Raw genomic sequence first — 15,838 nt, forward strand, 5'->3', positions numbered from 1 at the left:
GTTCACTGTGTTCGCATCTGCGAGAACTGCGTAACCCAACGAGTAATTCGTCGCCCGCACGTACGAAGCCACGCCGATGCTAGACGTGCGCTTCTCATAGCTCCCCATTGGCCAAATCGGTAAAGTCAAGTCGGAACCCAATCGTATCCCAAGATCGGTATCCATAGTTTTCAACGCCGTCGCGAAAACTTCCGTTGTACCAGAGCTGTCCGCGCGGACGACGACTTTGATGGCTTCGTCCGGAAGCGACAGTGCGGGATTCAGCGCCTGCAGCGCAGCGTCGTTCCAGCGCGTGATGGTTCCATTGAACACTCCGACGATTGTCGTGGCGTTCAGATTCATGGCGACCGTCGTTCCCGGAAGGTTATATAAGATCGCAACCGCGCCCGCGAGTGCTGGAAACATTTGCAAGTCGGCGTAGCTTGAGTACGAAACCGGGTCCAGCAGCGCGTCGCTGCACGCAAAATCCACCTCGTCCGTCCCTTTCAAATCCGATGGGCACTCTACCGTCCTATTTTTTATCCTGCACAGTCCACTCCCGCTCCCGAACGCCCTGTACGTCATCGTCACGTTCTCCATCGCTTGCTCGTAGGCGCTCATTGCCTCCTCGTACACGCTGTACGGAAACGTCGCCCCCACGCCCACGAGCTCGACCGGCGTGGCGTTCGCACCGTTCAACGCGAGCGTCATCGCCACGATTGTCACCGTCTGAGCGACGAATCGCGCACGCGCTGACCTCGATCGCGTCATCGATCGTTATCTTCCGCGTTCAACAACAATGTCGATGATGTCAGTTTCTGTTGAACCGATGACGGACGATGGACGACGAACGCGCGCTCGCTCGAGAACTCTCGACGAGAAGACGACGGATCGATCGCGACTGCCAGTTCGTCCTCCTCTATCGCCCTTCGAACGCGCGCCGCGTCGCCGCGTGAGGTCACGCACGTCGGCCACGACGAGTAATTTCTCATCCTCACGCGAGTCCGAGCTCGACCAACGTCCTCGTGCGAAGGTTGACGGGACGCGACGGCGCGCGCGGACGCGGGCGCGGTGTGCGCACTTCCCGACGCGTACGCGAGAGCGCGCGTGGGAGGAGTATCGAAGACGCGTTGAACGTCCCGAGCGCATCGACGATAACCGCGTCGAGGACGAGCGCGTCGAGCGATTCGAGACGCCTCGCTCGGCGGCGGGGTCGGTGCGAGGCGAACGAAGAGGGGTACATTCAAGTCGTCACTCTCGATCGAGCGTGCGTGATATCGCGAGAGAGAACGAATAGCTTCACATCACCGCTCGCGATGTTTCAGATCGTCGCCCTGAGCGACAGCGCGGTGAAGATCGCGCCGGCGAACCTGGGAAAGAGTACGCTCGAGGCGGTGACGCAGGAGCTCGAATCGTTGTACGTGGACAAGGTTCTGGCCGAGTGCGGAGGACTGTGCGTGACCCTGTACGAGATTACGAATATCTCTGGCGGCGCCGTGCTATCGGGAGAAGGGTGCGTGTGCTTCGAGGTGGAGTTTAAGCTCGTGTTGTTCAAGCCGTTCACGGGCGAGGTTCTCGAGGGAAAGCTCGAGAGCTCGGACGAGCACGGCGCGCACGTCTCCATAGGATTCTTTGATGATGTCTTCATCCCACCGAGCAACATGCAAGATCCGAGCGAGTGGGATGAGGATGAAAAGGCGTGGATTTGGGATTACAACGGTGAGCGCATTAAGCTCGAGGTGGGCGAGAAGGTGCGTTTCAGAGTCGTCGGCTCGCGCTTTCCGGACTCTCCGAAAACCGCGGAGGAGCTCGCGAGTCTTACCGCTGACAGCGGAGCAAAAGCGAACGGTTCGTTCGCTCCGATGTTAGTCGTCGGCGATCTCAACGCCGACGGTTTAGGCATGTGTTCGTGGTGGGAAGAGGTCGTCGAGTGATGGAGACAAAGGTGGCAGACACGTAAAGTAGCCGAGCGAGCGAGGTCGCCGAGGCGTCGTGCGGTCTCGATGCGTGATTCGCTTTTTGAATCACGAAAAAGCAAAATATCTTCCTGATTGGTGCCTCGCATCCATGTTTCGTATTTAAATGTACATTAGTCTATATCATTTACCCAGCGCAACGTATCAATCGCGGCGTCCAAACGCGTGGCCAGCGCACGAGGCAAAACGCGTCGCAGATCGCGAGCGTCGTCACAATCACGCGCGTGTCTCATGGCTAAGATGGCTGCCAAGACCAAGACGACGAAGAAGACGACCAAGGCGACCAAGGTGAAGAAGGTCAAGGACCCGAACGCCCCGAAGCGACCGCTCAGCGCGTACATGTTCTTCGCCAAGGATCAACGTGCGGCGATTCTGAAGAAGAATCCGAGCTTCGGCGTCACGGACGTCGCCAAGGCGCTCGGTGCGCAGTGGGCGAAGACCACGGATAAGAGCAAGTACGAAAAGGAAGCCGCCAAGGACAAGGCGCGCTACGAGGCCGCCATGGCCAAGTACAAGAAGTAAGCAAAGGAATTTGATATCATCGACTCACGATTAGATTAATCCGAGAGAATTCTCCTTCAAGGGGCTCTCGCCAGATCACGCCTTTTCACTCTCAATTTGAAACGATACGACGTCGTTCGAACGAACAACGCGCGTTCGGCACTTTGGTCGGGCGACATATATGATAATAATGTACAAGAATCCCACGAACGCGGGGCGCGAGTGAAATCGCGAGTCCTCGCGCGTCATCGTTGTTGTAAAACCAACGTCCGTGAGTTCACATCGAGCGCCCGACGCTGCTCGCTAGTTAAATCTTGACGTAACGAAGCGTATATCGATCGCGCTGATTGCCTAGTGTCCACATCGAGTCGAAATAACTCGCCCCGTAGTCCTCGGGAACGCCACTCGCAAACGGTTTGCCCTCTGGTTCTGTCGTCTCGAAGAGAGATCGAGCCTTTCTGAGTTCTCGGCACATGCGCATCGCATACGCGGAATCATCTGTGACACAAATTAGGTGCCCTCCTGGCTTGAGAACGCGATGAACGTCACGTAAAAACGTATCTTGGACTAGAACTTGCGAACTACCGACCCACTCGGGAGGATCAGGGTAGTTGACGTAGACTTCAGTCGCCGATCCAGGCGGCGCGCGACAGACGTCGAGCGCGTCGTGAGCCATGCCGCACACGAGTCTCAGATTCTTCTCCACGCCTAACCGCAACGCTTTCATCCATGTCAATAAAACTCGGTTTCGACGCATTTCGATTCCGATCCATTGAATCTTTGGATCCAATTTCGCCCGTCGCGTGATCCAGTCGCCGTGACCACTGCAGATCTCAATGCGCACGTCGGCGCCAGCGTCGGCGGCGTCCACGGTCTTATCGCTTTCCCCCCCACCGCCTAATATTCGCACGTTCGTTGCTTGCTCGCCCCCTTTTGCTGCTAGTTCAGCGATTTGAACCCTTCGTTTCAGAGGAATGTCTGTGATGTACGACTCCACCGCTTCAATCTCTCGCAACGCATCCTGCGCCCGCAGTTGTAGAAACAGTTGAACGCTCTTTGATGGCACATCGGCCGCCGAGTCATCGCCCTCGTGCGCGCGTATGCGATAGTCGTCATCACATCCGTCGCCGTAGTCGTCGTCATACCTAGAGTTCGCCGTTCCCGGCGCATCGCGCACGTCCGCGTCGAGTTTTGCTCGAGCGTCTTCGCACGCCTTCATCGCTATTTCCTCAGCTGGCATGACCAGACTTGCCGCCGTCGCGAGGGCGACGTAAGATTGCGCGGTGACCTCAATCCCGTCTCGTTTGACATCACGTATGAAGGAAAGCGTCTGTTGAACCATGAGCTCTCCACACATCGTCTTGATGTAGTACTCGCACGCAGTCGCATCCGGAGGCGAGCTTCGCTCTCGCATTGTCTGCACAAATTTCGCCGCGTTCTCCACATCGCCGTACCTCACACAGTTGCGTAAGAGCGTCCCGTACGTGCGTTGATTTGGTTCAACGCCTCCGTCGATCATCTCTCGAACGATCTCCCGCGCGCGATCAATGTTCCCTGCCTGACATTCGCCCTTGACAAGCACGGTGTACGCCACCTCGTTCGGCTCGACGCCGGCGTCTCGCATCTCCTTCCAAATTTTCCGCATTTGCCCAACCTCACTCACACGCGTCGCCGCGTTTAACATGTTCGTGTACGAGTACACGTTCGGCGTCAAACCGCTTCGAGCGATTCGTTCGAACGCTTCCTTTGCGAATCCGTATTGCTTGTCGTTGCCGAAATCCTTCACGAGGCGATTGAAAAACTTTACATCCTTCACCTTCATCGCCCGCTTGAGGAGCGTTTGCGCGTCCCGCGCCCGTTTTCTGAATGATTTTATTGATCGCTTCATGCCTTCGTCTAAGGATGCGAGATACGACGTCGACAGTCCGTCCGCGTCTTCTCTCGCGTCTCTCGCGTCCTTATCCGTCCCGGCGAGTCGCTTCGTCTCGTCCCCCGTCCTCGTCCCCGTCGTCGCCTCTCTCCCGTCATCGTCTCCCGGTCGCGCGTGTGATTTCGTGCGCTTCACGCCCTCTCGCTCGTTCGCGGTCTCTCTCGTCGCCGCGCGCTTCTTCGACTTTTTCTTCGCCCGTCGCCTGCTCGCGTGGTCGTTCGTCTCCATGTCTCCCCGTCGTCTCCGCGTCGTCCTCCGCGCGCGCGTCGATCGAGCGACTCGAGCGTACCCCCCTCCAACGTCGTCGCGCGTCCGGGCGCGGTCGATTCGTTCCGCGCGCGCGGCGCGACGGAGTGCGTCGACGCACCGCCCGCCGCCGGTCGCCGCGCGCGCGAACGAACCCGCGTCCGCACGCGTCGTCGCGCGCGCCGGTCGCGATGTCCAACGCGTGCGCATCGCGCGGCATCGCCCGTCGTCACTCGAGCGTCCCGTCGTCGTCGTCGTCGTCGTCGTCGTCGTCGTCGTCGTCGTCGGTCCGCAGACGTGCCGCCGTCGTCGTTCGAGCCAAGGGTAAGCGAAGTCGACGCGCGGAGTTTTTAGACGTCAACTCGGAGAAATCGCGCGCGGCGTCGGGAGGGAAGAACGTCGCGGGCGCTCTCGGACCGATCTCCGAGCGCGACGTCGACCTGAAGAGCGACGGGAGGGACGAACACTTCTTGTTCGCCAGACGCAAGTCAGAGGCGGGCGACGAGCGGTGGTTTCCGCTCGGCGACGTGTCCTTTGCGCGAGCGAACGGGACGGTGGACGACGTGACGCGCGAGCGATACGCCATACTAGTGGATTACGCGAAGAAGAGACACTTAAAGCTGTGCGTCGGGCGCGCGGAGATTGAGATCGGGGCGAGGGTGCAGCGCGGGGCGAAGCATCCGCGGGCGGCGTCGGAGACCGAAATCGTAGTCGTTGCCGATGAGACGTCGCCTAAATGGGATCCAGCCGATTACTTCGACGAATCGAAGAGATTTGGGGAGTTTCCCGCTATATTGCGACTGATGAATAACGCAGAACCTGTGACGGCGGCGGTGAAGAATCAAATGCTCCGAGCGTCGACGCAGTTTGCAGGCGCGACGGCCGCTACCCCAAACTTTCGCCGCCTGGGATCGGAATGAACCGAGCGTTCCACAGAAACACTATTTATACATGCAGAATAATTTAAGAGCTAATCGATTTTTCGTGCGTATCACGACGGTGTTCCAGCGCGCACGCAAGGTGTGGGAGATTCCGAGTCCGAGCAATATTCGCCACTTGACGCTCGACCCGCTCATCGTACTCATCAGCCAGTGTGTGAGCGACTACGAGTAAGAACTTCCTTTCGCTCACACTCAGATATTTATAAGCGAACGCTGCGTTCATTTCCTCTATAACGGCCTCGTTAGACGTCAGCATCATCGCATACGCCCCTGACAAGCTGCCATCATCGGCAGCGAGTTGGAATTCGAAATGTCCTTGATCAGCCAGATGCCACGGCGCGTACAGGGAAAGAACGGTGAGCTCATATGATTCCATATCGTCCGAGTGTAACTCGTCGTCATCGTGTTCTCCCATTGGTCGTTTGTCAGCTCTGCGTGATACAAAGTCACGTTCGTTGCCGGAGCTCTGCTTGGGATACGATGTGCCAACCGATTTGCCAATCCATCTCACGGCTCTTCCACCCATGGCGGGCAGCGATGATCCACTACCGACCCGAGCACTGATCAAAGATCCTCCCGTCTTACCCATGAAACCGACGACGTGGCCACTCCCCAGTGCGATCGCGACGACAGTTGAGCCCACGAGAGCGCACGGATTTTTAACCGACGTCGTTGCCGTGTGCATAAAGTGAAGTGGCCCACTGACTCGAGAATACGTGATCTTGCACTTGACCGAGGCAAACGTGACAGTACTTATCGATAGATCAGAAAAGTCAGCGCAGGCTTGGGCAGCACTCTGCAGCCTCTCCACGATGGAATCGATATCCGCCCGGATTGGAATTCCTCGGAGCCACAACTCTTGCCGTGTGACGTTGATATCGATGGATGCGTACCGGTTTTGCTCAATCTGGTCGTCATACGTTTGTGCAAATGCGCGAATGAAAGATTCGACGGCTCGCCGGTTTCGGTTACCCTTTTGTTCAGGTTGGACCGTGATGCGAATCCCATCCAACATTTCGCTCAAGTCGTCAAAGGTCACGTTCATCGCTTGCGCGATTGCAACCAGATCTTCGTGGCTCACCGCTCCTTGTGTTTTCGAAGAATCGCACCGTTTACGATTCCACATAGCCATTCGTTCGCTCGATGTCATCGGCGCGAGGGCATAGGTTGCTCTGCGCCAGATGCGAAAGAATGGCCCGCTCCTGATGATTACCGAGTCAATGCCGTTCTTCTTTGATTTCACCAATATAGCCATCGCACGTTCGTTCAAAATAATCATAGCTCGAAGTACCAACGGCGCAATCCCGGCTATCATCCATCCGGACGATGTGGGGAGCACTTCTCGTCCGACAAGGAACGCGGGATGGGCGTGCTGCACATTTAGGAAGAACATCGGGTACATGACGAAATTGAACACGCAAGCCCCAGCCAGAGACCAATCTCGAAACGCATTTATGATGAGTGTTGGCGCTAGTACCGGTGCCAAGAGGAGTGTGACGACTTGCTGCGACTCAAAGACATGGCCCGGGTACGGATATTGGGTGATTCGCATCGTCACGCGCGGTTCGCGCATGATAGTCTTGACTGCGTGTCGCAACAGTAGTCCCATGTCCGCGAGATGCGATATCGCTCGTCCTTTATCATCGACTTTGAAGAAACAAAACAAAATGATGGAATCTACGAGCATGGCGATGGGCAAATATCGAGTGTACACTCTCCACAACCACATCGATGGGTCTGCGGTGTCCTTGAGCAAAACCGTGTGTCCACCGTCCAGGCGCACGCCCCGTACCATGAGATAATTTTCGAGCCACAGCGTGACCGTAAAGTAAAGCCAAGCGTAAAATCTGTCGACGAATATAAAGTTATTGGGAGAGACGCTGAAGGTCGCGTTGAAGATGGACTCAATTGCGCTTCGCGTTCGCCTCGTGGGTGTTCGCCCGGCTCACTTCTTTCGCTCCAAGTATCGCATCAATCTCACTGGATTGATGAAGCGCATCGGTTCTCTCCCTTCACTTCCAACGAGCAATCGCCGCCCCTCGTCACTACCGTCGGACGTTCCGTACGTGTACTCGTTCGTCGAATTGTCGCTATTCGTCCCCCGGTCGCTCTGCGCGTCCTCCGGTTCATTCGCGGCCGCCATCTCCGCCGCGCGCGCTCTCGTCGACGTTGAGCTCGATCGTCCGTTGGTGATCGTCGTCCGCATCGCGCGTCCCGACGTCGTCGTCCCGTCCCGCGCGCGTCCGTCGTCCGGTGCCACGTCGTCGCCCCTCGCCCGCGCGCGCGTTCTCGGCGCCATCGCGCGCGCCCTCTCGCTCGCCCGCGACGCCCGCGCGCCCTCGGTCGATCTCGAACGCGTCGACGAGCTCCCTCGCCCGCGCACCCGCGACCGCGACGACGCCGGCCGAGCGCGCGTCGACGACGGACGAGCGCGCGTCGACGCCGAGCGCGGGCGACGCTGTCATGTGTTTTTTATGCACCGTATTCGTGTACTCAGTGATGAAACATTGCGACATTCTAGCCCGTGGCGTGTGCGATGGACATCAGGGTTCGGCGCACCCTCCCGGCCCCCCCGCCGGGGTCGAGCGACGGGTGGTCATTCGTGACGGTTCGCGACCGAGCGATCGGTCGGTCGGTCGCGCGTTTTCGATGGAACGTCCCCGACGCGGACGCGACCGACGCACTCTGGCGCCCGCGAAAGCGGCCCGGGGCGAATCGCACCCGAACGATCGAGCCGAGCGTTCGGAAGGATACAAAATTCACTCGCCGGCGCGCGCGCGCGTCGACGCGCGAACCGCATCGGCGCGGCGACGGTGCCGCGTTCGTCGAATTGAACCGAATGGATAACGACCCACGGACGACGGAGCGAACGGAACCGGTGACGCGCGAGACGCAGCACCCGCCGCGCGCGGCGAGCGAGGGCAATCGCGCGCAAAATTCTCGCTCCGGATCGTCCACCGAGACGAAACCGCGAGCGAAGGGACGACCGCTCGGGACGACACGAAAGATGCGACGCGTGACGCCGGGTTCGAGCGCATCGATCCAGACGCTCACCGAGCGCATTCGCACAATCAAGCGCGAGCGCGTGCTCCCGGTGCTCGCGCGCATCGCCGCGCACGAAGATGCGATCGCGCGCCATCGCGAATCGACGCACACGACGCACACGACGAGCGCGACGCCGCACACGACGACGCACACGACGATAAAGGCACCCGCGGAAAATGCCTTTATCGCCTCGGAATCCGATGACGTGGATTGAAAAAGTCGAAAAAGCGTCCGAGCGCGGCGACGATCGTCGCGGTCCTCCACGAAAAATCCTCCTCCACGTGCCGCGGTAATACGGTGACGTGTCGTACAATTGTACATACTTTAATACGGTGACGTGTACGCACTGACTTGCATCACCTCCCATCGAGACGCCCGCGTCCGCGACCGCGCCGAGGTGCCGGGCGTCCATCGCGCGTCCATCGCGCGTGCGATCGTCCTCGGCATCGTCTCGCGCGCGCGTTCGTGATGACGCGACGACCGGTGAACGTCGTCATCACCGGCGCGGCGGGACAAATCGGCTACGCCCTGGCCCCGATGGTGTGCGCGGGCGCGGCGACGGGGCGCGAAAAGGCGATCGCGCTGCGATTGCTCGACGTCCCGTTCGCCGAGAAGGCGCTGCGAGGGGTGATGATGGAGCTCGAGGACGCGGCGTTTGAGCTCGTGGAGTCGGTGAGCGCGCACGTCGATCCGGAGGAGGCGTTCGTGGACGCGGACGTGTGCATCATGGTTGGCGGCTTTCCCAGAAAGGCTGGGATGGAACGCAAGGACGTCATGGGTAAGAACGTCGCAATCTACCGCGAACAGGCGCGAGCGTTGGCGACGAAGGCGAAACCAGGCGTGAAGATCGTGGTCGTCGCCAACCCAGCGAACACGAACGCGAATATTTTGCGTAAATTCGCGCCGGAAATTCCTGCAGCGAACGTGACGTGCATGACGCGTCTCGATCACAATCGCGCTTTGGCAAAACTGGGCGGGAAGAGCGGACGAGCGACGCGCGACGTGAAGAACGTCATCATCTGGGGTAATCACTCATCGACGCAGTATCCGGATGTGAATCACGCGACGATCGAGGGGAAAACCGCGCGCGAGGTGATCGGGGATGACGCGTACCTCGACGGCGAGTTCGTCGACGCCGTGCGCCGTCGCGGCGCGGAGATCATTGAGGCGAGACAGCTCTCTTCCGCTCTCAGTGCGGCGAGTTCGGTGTGCGATCACGTGTATGATTGGCTGAATGGGACCAAGGAGGGCGAGTGGACGTCCATGGGGGTCGTCTCTGATGGCTCGTACGGCGTCCCGGAGGGGCTCGTGTACTCGTTTCCAGTCACGTGTACGGGCGGAAAGTGGCAAATTGTGCAGGGGTTAACGATCGACGAGCGCTCACGAAAGCTCATGGACGAAAGCGCGACGGAGTTGACAGAAGAGTTCGAGCTCGCGGAAGCTTGCCTTGCGGAATCAGCGTGAGTGAATGCACCAGCAAAGTCTGCGAGCAAGGGAAGAACGAAATGCGTTGTCCCACTACAAGTTTACGTGCGCGGCAAGTCCAACGTGGAACCCATCCTTCGCTCGATCGATCGAAGTCGCGCGTAACACCTTGCCGTAGTTGATTTCAATCTGACCGATCGGCAGAGGCCAGACAATACCAATACCGACGGATGCTCGCGTCGCGTCGCGAATTTTTTTCGTCGCATCCTTCGCGCCGCCCGCAAGTGCGGAAAGTGGTAACAAAGTCCCTGCGCTCGCGAACGCATGAAAGTGGATCCCAGCGTCGCGCATGGCCTCGAACTTCTCACCCGGAACATCCATCTGCACCGCGCCCGTGACGCTCCAAACAAAATCGCCGCCTAAGGCGTCCCTTTTCAGGGCCGGCTCTTTCGACGCGTTATCGTCATCGGATGGGCGTCCCATCCGCGACTCCCCGCGCCGCTCATCGCTCGGGCCCGCGCCGCTCGTCTCGAACTGTCGCAAGCACCCGACCCCACCCAAGAAAAATCTATCCGCGATGCACGTCTCGATCGCGCCGTCCTCACCCGGCTTACCGAACGGGAGTAAGACACCAAGACGACCCGTCAGAGATGCCGTGATTCCGCGTTTAGCGTTTAGCGTCCTCACGGCGTGCGTGGTGAACTCAGATTTTGCAAACTTCGTCGCCATGGGATTCGATAGCAAGCCAATCCCCGCCAGTTCGCTGCGAACCTTCCATAAGTAACCCGTCGTCGGGCGGACGTGCCGGTCGAGCCGGTCGTCAACGTACGTGTGGGTCACCGCTGATTTCAACGACTCGCCGAGCTGCTTGCGCACGCCTCGACTCGCCAGGCGCGTCGGATCGCGAACGTCACGATGCTCAATGGTGTAATCAATAGTTCCTGGACCGTCTCCCGTGAGACCAACGGTTAAACCTCGCGAGGTAACGTCGAAAGAACTGAGCTTTTTGAAGCACTCAAGCGACTGGTACAACGACGTCGTCAGATTGACGTCGCTTCCGAGCACGCGCGGCTGCTCGTATCCCGCCGAGTACGCCGAGCTCGAGCTCGCTCCTCGCGTAAACTCAAGAGTGAACTTATCTCCGAGTCCCATGGCGTTGCGCAGACCGATCGCGGCCTCAAGCTCGCCCTCTCCCCGCTTGCTCATGAAAGTTCCCGCGCGCGCGTGCAAGAGATCCCGTTCCTCCACGCTCACGACCACCTTGGCCCCCGGAACGTCGTCCGCGCCGGTGATATTCTTGAAAACACTCGCGTTATCCGCATCGATCACCATCGCCACATCCTTAAATATATCGTACTCTCGCAGTCTCGCGTCCGCGGCGAAGAGCGCGTCTTTGATTTCATCCAGCGTTTTCGCCCTTCGCGCCCGTTCCATCTCTCGCTCGATCAACTCAACGCGCGTTCGCTCCACCCCTCTCAGTTCTATCGACGTCACTCGACACGGCACGTCGCTCACGGCGTCGTACCGCGCGCGGAAATCATCGCGCCCGTCGCCCGCGTCCGCGTCGCTCGCCGCCTTCACGACGCCCCGCGTCGTCTCCGCCTCGGACGTCGACGACGCGTCCGAGGACGAGGACGACGCGGACGACGCGGGATCCATCGCGATGCGCGCGCGCGGACGAGCGCGGAGGCGACGACGGGCGCGCGAGGCGAGGCGCGTGGGCGTAAAGGTCCGCGTGTGTCACCGTGAGACTGTGTGCGATTCAAATTCGAGCGACGCGCGTCTCGCCGCGTCACACCTCGTCGACGCGCGTCCGCGAGCGCGTCGACGGACGTCCCCAGCGACGCCCGCGCGTGCGATCCGTCCGGGAGAGCGGTCCGGTGGGCGGTGAAGGCGCGGTGAAGGCGCGGCGAACGCGCGAGGATCGATCCGTTGGAAACGAACCGCCAGAGGGGAACCGAATCGAACGACTCGGGCATCGACGCGACGGCGCGCGTGGTCGACTCGAACGCGCTGGGTCTGACTCGAAGGAATATCGAGAGGGGTTGAAACATGTTTTCTTCGCGAACGACGCCGCTGCGAACGACGACGAACGATGAGGAGGCGAGAACGCCGACGCCGCTGAAGAGCGCGCTGAAGAAGGGTGCGCGAAGAAGACGCGAGCGACGATTGTAGCGCACGAACGCGCGCGCGTCGAGCGAAAGCGAGTGATACTGACCGATATCTCGTGCGTGTATCAATCACAGGCGGTTTGAGCAAGGCGCGCGTCGTCGTCGATGCGGATGGGTTCAAGTATAAGAAGAGGCGGAGCGACGTAGGCGGAACGTCGACCGCGGTGACCTTCGCCGAGCCGCTGTGGCCGGCGCGACGAACGAATGGTGTCGGTGCATCGAGTGCACATGTGAACGATACGTCGGCGAGCGATGAGGCGCGCGGAAGAGAGGATTTCCACGAAAAACTCCCGAATAACATGCCAGAGGATGAGCGCATGCAGCTGTTGTGCGAGAGCGTGTGTAACGCGGAGTGCGCGGCGGTGATTCCGCGCCTGAGGACCGAGGACCCGGTCGCGGCGAATGCTGTGAGCGACGCATTGCAAGAGTTCCAGCTTCGTGTCGAGCAGCTGCTCATCGACGACGAGGTGAAGTTTGAGGAGGGTCCGCAGACGGTCGCGGCGAAGATTGAGAGTCGCAAGTCGACGCTGCGAGACATTCGAGACGCGCTCGAGCGCGAGTCCACGCAGTGGTCTTGCATGCTCGAAGGATCGTCCAAGAGAGTCACCGCGGAGAATCCCGTGGTGGATACCTCCGAGCTCGGTGAATCGGAGGTGGGCACGCTCGCCGAGGCTTGCGAGCGAACCCAGCGCCGTTTGCTCTTGCAAACCGAGGGCGCGCGCGGTCTCGTAGAGGGCGTCGAGAGTCTGTGCGTGCGCGCCGAGCGGGCGTGCGATGTTTTCGCCGCCGCCATAGCCACGAATGATTTCCGTTCACTTCCCTCGTATCAGTCGCCGCATAATCTCATCGCCAGTCTCATCGGCGGTCGGTGAGCGCGTGTAACGAAATGCACCCTCTCAGTCCTCCTGACACCCTTCCCTCAGAGACGCGTGCGCGACGAACGTGACGCTCACCCGATCGCTCACGCGATCGATTTCGACGATCGGCCCCGTTGCCCTCCGTCATGGGTTTCGGTCAGCTCGTCACCGGTCCTCCCGGGAGTGGTAAAACGACGTACTGCGTCGGGATGAAGCGTTTTTTAGAGATGCACGGTCGTCGAGTGGCCATTGTGAATTTAGACCCGGCGAACGACGTGGCGCCGTACGACGCGGAGGTGACGATCGAGGACTTGATCACGGTCGATCAAGTCCAGGAGGAACTCGGTCTCGGACCGAACGGAGCGATGATTTACTGCATGGAGTACCTGGAGAAGAACGCGGATTGGCTCGAGGAGGCGCTGAAACCGCTCAAGGAGACGCACTACTTGATATTCGATTGTCCGGGACAACTCGAGCTGTTCAACGTGCACGGATCGCTGAGAAACGTGATACGCACGATGATGAACGAGTGGCACTATCGCCTGTGCACGGTGCACCTGACGGACTCGCACCTGTGCTGCGACCCTGGGAAGTACGTGGCGGCTCTGCTGACGACGCTGCAGGCGATGTTACACTTGGAGACCCCACACGTGAGTGTTCTGAGCAAGATAGACATCATGGACAAATACGGAGAGTTAGCTTTCAACCTAGATTACTACGCGGACGTCATGGACCTGGAGTACCTGGTGGAACACATCGGGAACGATCCGCGTATGGCCAAGTATAAAAAGCTCACCGCCGACTTGTGCGAGGTCATCGAGGACTTTGGGCTCGTGCGCTTCACCCCGATGGCGATCGAGGACGAGGATACCGTTCGGCAGGTGGCGACGTTAGTAGATAAGTCGATAGGATACTCTTTGAACGCGCACAAAGGGGCAAAGCTTCACGAAGACGAACTGCGCGCACGCGCGGAGGCGCGCGAGGGCGCGGATGAGGACGACGGATTCGATTTACGAGACGCCGTGGCGCCCGCGCCGTCGATCGCGGAGATGTCTCGTAATCTCGAGATTCACGAGAGGTATGTCGCTCGCGGCGAGGAAACTAGCAAAGATTAGCGCGTTCAATAGCGATACATAGATTTACAACTGCGATTCGAGCGAGCGTCAGTCTCCAAAGTCGGCGCGGTATCGACGCGGCGTTCGTCGAGACAAAAAAATGTCCCAAGGATCGCTCACGGTTCCGACATCGACTGATACGGCGGGAACCCCGATATATTCCCAGGTGTTAATGTCGCGCGTTTAAAAAATTGATGGCTCAGAGCACAGCCGGGGTATCAAGCCGGCCTCGATCAATGAACCCGTCCCACGCGCTTTGTGGTTAAAAAAAAAGAAAAGAAAAACGCGAGCGTCCGCCGCGACGACGTCCGAGCTCGAGAGCACGTGCGTCGTCCTCGAAACCATCGGTCCCGTCCTACGCCCGCGCGCGTCGAATCGAGATCGATCGCGCCGTCGTCGAGGTCAGAGCAAAGATGACATGTATTTTTCCCTCGATCCTCCTCAGCGCCCGTCTCCCGGTCCACCACCGCGGTCGACCGCGGACGCGCTCGGCGAGAAGATTAGCAAAAAGAGCGCTCTCATCACCCCCCGCGACGGCATCGCGTTCGAGCTCCCGTCGTCGTCGTCGTCGTCGTCGTCGCACCTCGGTCCACCTCGCGCGCGCCGCCCGCGCGCCCGCGCGCATCCTTCCCACCGTCGTCGTCGCTCGCACGACCTCGCGCGCGCGCCGACGTCCGCGCGTCGACCGCGCGCGCGCGTCGTCCGACCGAGACCGCGCGCGCGCGTCGATGCGGTCGCGCGCGCGCGGTCGCGCGAGCGCACGATCGCGAACGACGCCGCGGACGGTCCGCGGCACGTGCGATGAGACGTCAGATCGCGACGACGACCGACGACCGCGCGTCGCGCGACGCGACCGAATCGACGCGGCGAGAGAGCACCGCGCGCGTTCGCTCGAACTCACCCGCGATGAGCGACGGGCGGTACTCGTTCTCGCTCACGACGTTTAGTCCGTCGGGGGAGTTGGTGCAAATCAAACACGCGTTGGCGGCGATCTCGGCTGGGGCGACGTCGCTGGGGATCAAAGCCGTGGATGGGGTGGTGTTGGCGACGGAGAAGAAACTTCCGAGTACGTTGGTGGACGCGTCGACGGTGAAGAAGATCGCGACGCTGACGGATGACATCGGGATCGCGTACAGCGGCATGGGTCCGGATTTCCGCGTCTTGACGAGAATGGCGAGAAAGGAGACGCAGACGTATTACAGGACGTATAAAGAGTCCATTCCCGTGTCGCAGTTGGTGCGAGAGACGGCGACGGTGATGCAAGAATTCACGCAGCAGGGAGGGGTGCGACCGTTCGGGGTGTCGCTGCTCATGGCTGGATACGACGAAAGCGGACCCAGCCTGTACCAGGTGGATCCGAGCGGATCGTACTTCGCGTGGAAGGCGAGCGCGATCGGTAAGAACATGGTCAACGCTAAGACGTTCTTGGAAAAACGATACAGCGACGATATTGAGCTTGAGGACGCGATTCATACCGCAATTTTGACCCTGAAGGAGGGGTTTGACGGACAAATTTCGGCGGACAACATTGAAATCGGCATCGTCGGCGCAGATCGAAAGTTTAGGATTCTTAGTACGTCCGAGATCGCGGATTACCTCGAGGAGGTCGAGTAAACATACGACTATCTTTCTAGCCTCTGTCTAAAAAATCT

The 15,838-nt window shown here is 59.7% G+C and overlaps 13 protein-coding genes across 13 annotated transcripts; 8 read left to right on the forward strand and 5 right to left on the reverse strand.

Annotated features, from left to right (window-relative positions):
* On the reverse strand, positions 1 to 690 carry OT_ostta06g00080 (PBP domain; the record flags this gene model as incomplete). Its single annotated transcript, XM_003079577.2, has 1 exon — positions 1 to 690. A coding segment is annotated over one exon (690 nt), but the record flags the coding sequence as incomplete, so codon positions are not given.
* A 605-nt stretch (positions 691 to 1,295) lies between these two features.
* OT_ostta06g00090 (RNA polymerase III, subunit Rpc25) lies at positions 1,296 to 1,913 on the forward strand (the record flags this gene model as incomplete). Its single annotated transcript, XM_003079578.2, has 1 exon — positions 1,296 to 1,913. One exon carries the CDS (start codon positions 1,296 to 1,298, stop codon positions 1,911 to 1,913), a length of 618 nt encoding a protein of 205 aa, XP_003079626.2.
* Positions 1,914 to 2,195: 282 nt separating this feature from the next.
* Positions 2,196 to 2,477, forward strand: OT_ostta06g00100 (High mobility group box domain; the record flags this gene model as incomplete). The annotated part of the gene is made up of 1 exon (XM_022983915.1): positions 2,196 to 2,477. The coding sequence occupies one exon, from the start codon at positions 2,196 to 2,198 to the stop codon at positions 2,475 to 2,477; it is 282 nt and encodes a 93-aa protein (XP_022839129.1).
* A 286-nt stretch (positions 2,478 to 2,763) lies between these two features.
* Positions 2,764 to 4,614, reverse strand: OT_ostta06g00110 (tRNA (guanine-N-7) methyltransferase; the record flags this gene model as incomplete). The annotated part of the gene is made up of 1 exon (XM_003079580.2): positions 2,764 to 4,614. The coding sequence occupies one exon, from the start codon at positions 4,612 to 4,614 to the stop codon at positions 2,764 to 2,766; it is 1,851 nt and encodes a 616-aa protein (XP_003079628.2).
* Positions 4,615 to 4,823: 209 nt separating this feature from the next.
* On the forward strand, positions 4,824 to 5,552 carry OT_ostta06g00120 (unnamed product; the record flags this gene model as incomplete). Its single annotated transcript, XM_003079581.2, has 1 exon — positions 4,824 to 5,552. The coding sequence occupies one exon, from the start codon at positions 4,824 to 4,826 to the stop codon at positions 5,550 to 5,552; it is 729 nt and encodes a 242-aa protein (XP_003079629.2).
* Positions 5,553 to 5,595: 43 nt separating this feature from the next.
* On the reverse strand, positions 5,596 to 7,368 carry OT_ostta06g00130 (unnamed product; the record flags this gene model as incomplete). The annotated part of the gene is made up of 1 exon (XM_022983917.1): positions 5,596 to 7,368. One exon carries the CDS (start codon positions 7,366 to 7,368, stop codon positions 5,596 to 5,598), a length of 1,773 nt encoding a protein of 590 aa, XP_022839130.1.
* A 150-nt stretch (positions 7,369 to 7,518) lies between these two features.
* Positions 7,519 to 7,872, reverse strand: OT_ostta06g00135 (hypothetical protein; the record flags this gene model as incomplete). Its single annotated transcript, XM_022983918.1, has 1 exon — positions 7,519 to 7,872. One exon carries the CDS (start codon positions 7,870 to 7,872, stop codon positions 7,519 to 7,521), a length of 354 nt encoding a protein of 117 aa, XP_022839131.1.
* Positions 7,873 to 8,412: 540 nt separating this feature from the next.
* OT_ostta06g00140 (unnamed product) lies at positions 8,413 to 8,832 on the forward strand (the record flags this gene model as incomplete). Its single annotated transcript, XM_022983919.1, has 1 exon — positions 8,413 to 8,832. One exon carries the CDS (start codon positions 8,413 to 8,415, stop codon positions 8,830 to 8,832), a length of 420 nt encoding a protein of 139 aa, XP_022839132.1.
* Positions 8,833 to 9,086: 254 nt separating this feature from the next.
* Positions 9,087 to 10,082, forward strand: OT_ostta06g00150 (Lactate dehydrogenase/glycoside hydrolase, family 4, C-terminal; the record flags this gene model as incomplete). The annotated part of the gene is made up of 1 exon (XM_003079584.2): positions 9,087 to 10,082. The coding sequence occupies one exon, from the start codon at positions 9,087 to 9,089 to the stop codon at positions 10,080 to 10,082; it is 996 nt and encodes a 331-aa protein (XP_003079632.2).
* A 54-nt stretch (positions 10,083 to 10,136) lies between these two features.
* OT_ostta06g00160 (Bacterial surface antigen (D15)) lies at positions 10,137 to 11,702 on the reverse strand (the record flags this gene model as incomplete). Its single annotated transcript, XM_003079585.1, has 1 exon — positions 10,137 to 11,702. One exon carries the CDS (start codon positions 11,700 to 11,702, stop codon positions 10,137 to 10,139), a length of 1,566 nt encoding a protein of 521 aa, XP_003079633.1.
* Positions 11,703 to 12,095: 393 nt separating this feature from the next.
* On the forward strand, positions 12,096 to 13,086 carry OT_ostta06g00170 (unnamed product; the record flags this gene model as incomplete). The annotated part of the gene is made up of 2 exons (XM_022983920.1): positions 12,096 to 12,186; positions 12,290 to 13,086. 2 exons carry the CDS (start codon positions 12,096 to 12,098, stop codon positions 13,084 to 13,086), a joined length of 888 nt encoding a protein of 295 aa, XP_022839133.1.
* Positions 13,087 to 13,217: 131 nt separating this feature from the next.
* On the forward strand, positions 13,218 to 14,186 carry OT_ostta06g00180 (Uncharacterised protein family, ATP binding; the record flags this gene model as incomplete). Its single annotated transcript, XM_003079587.1, has 1 exon — positions 13,218 to 14,186. One exon carries the CDS (start codon positions 13,218 to 13,220, stop codon positions 14,184 to 14,186), a length of 969 nt encoding a protein of 322 aa, XP_003079635.1.
* A 906-nt stretch (positions 14,187 to 15,092) lies between these two features.
* On the forward strand, positions 15,093 to 15,800 carry OT_ostta06g00190 (Proteasome A-type subunit; the record flags this gene model as incomplete). The annotated part of the gene is made up of 1 exon (XM_003079589.2): positions 15,093 to 15,800. One exon carries the CDS (start codon positions 15,093 to 15,095, stop codon positions 15,798 to 15,800), a length of 708 nt encoding a protein of 235 aa, XP_003079637.2.
* Between the last annotated feature and the right edge of the window lie 38 nt (positions 15,801 to 15,838).

The sequence above is a fragment of the Ostreococcus tauri genome (genome assembly GCF_000214015.3).
Source record: "Ostreococcus tauri WGS project CAID00000000 data, contig chromosome 06, whole genome shotgun sequence".
Classification (NCBI taxonomy): Eukaryota; Viridiplantae; Chlorophyta; class Mamiellophyceae; order Mamiellales; family Bathycoccaceae; genus Ostreococcus; species Ostreococcus tauri.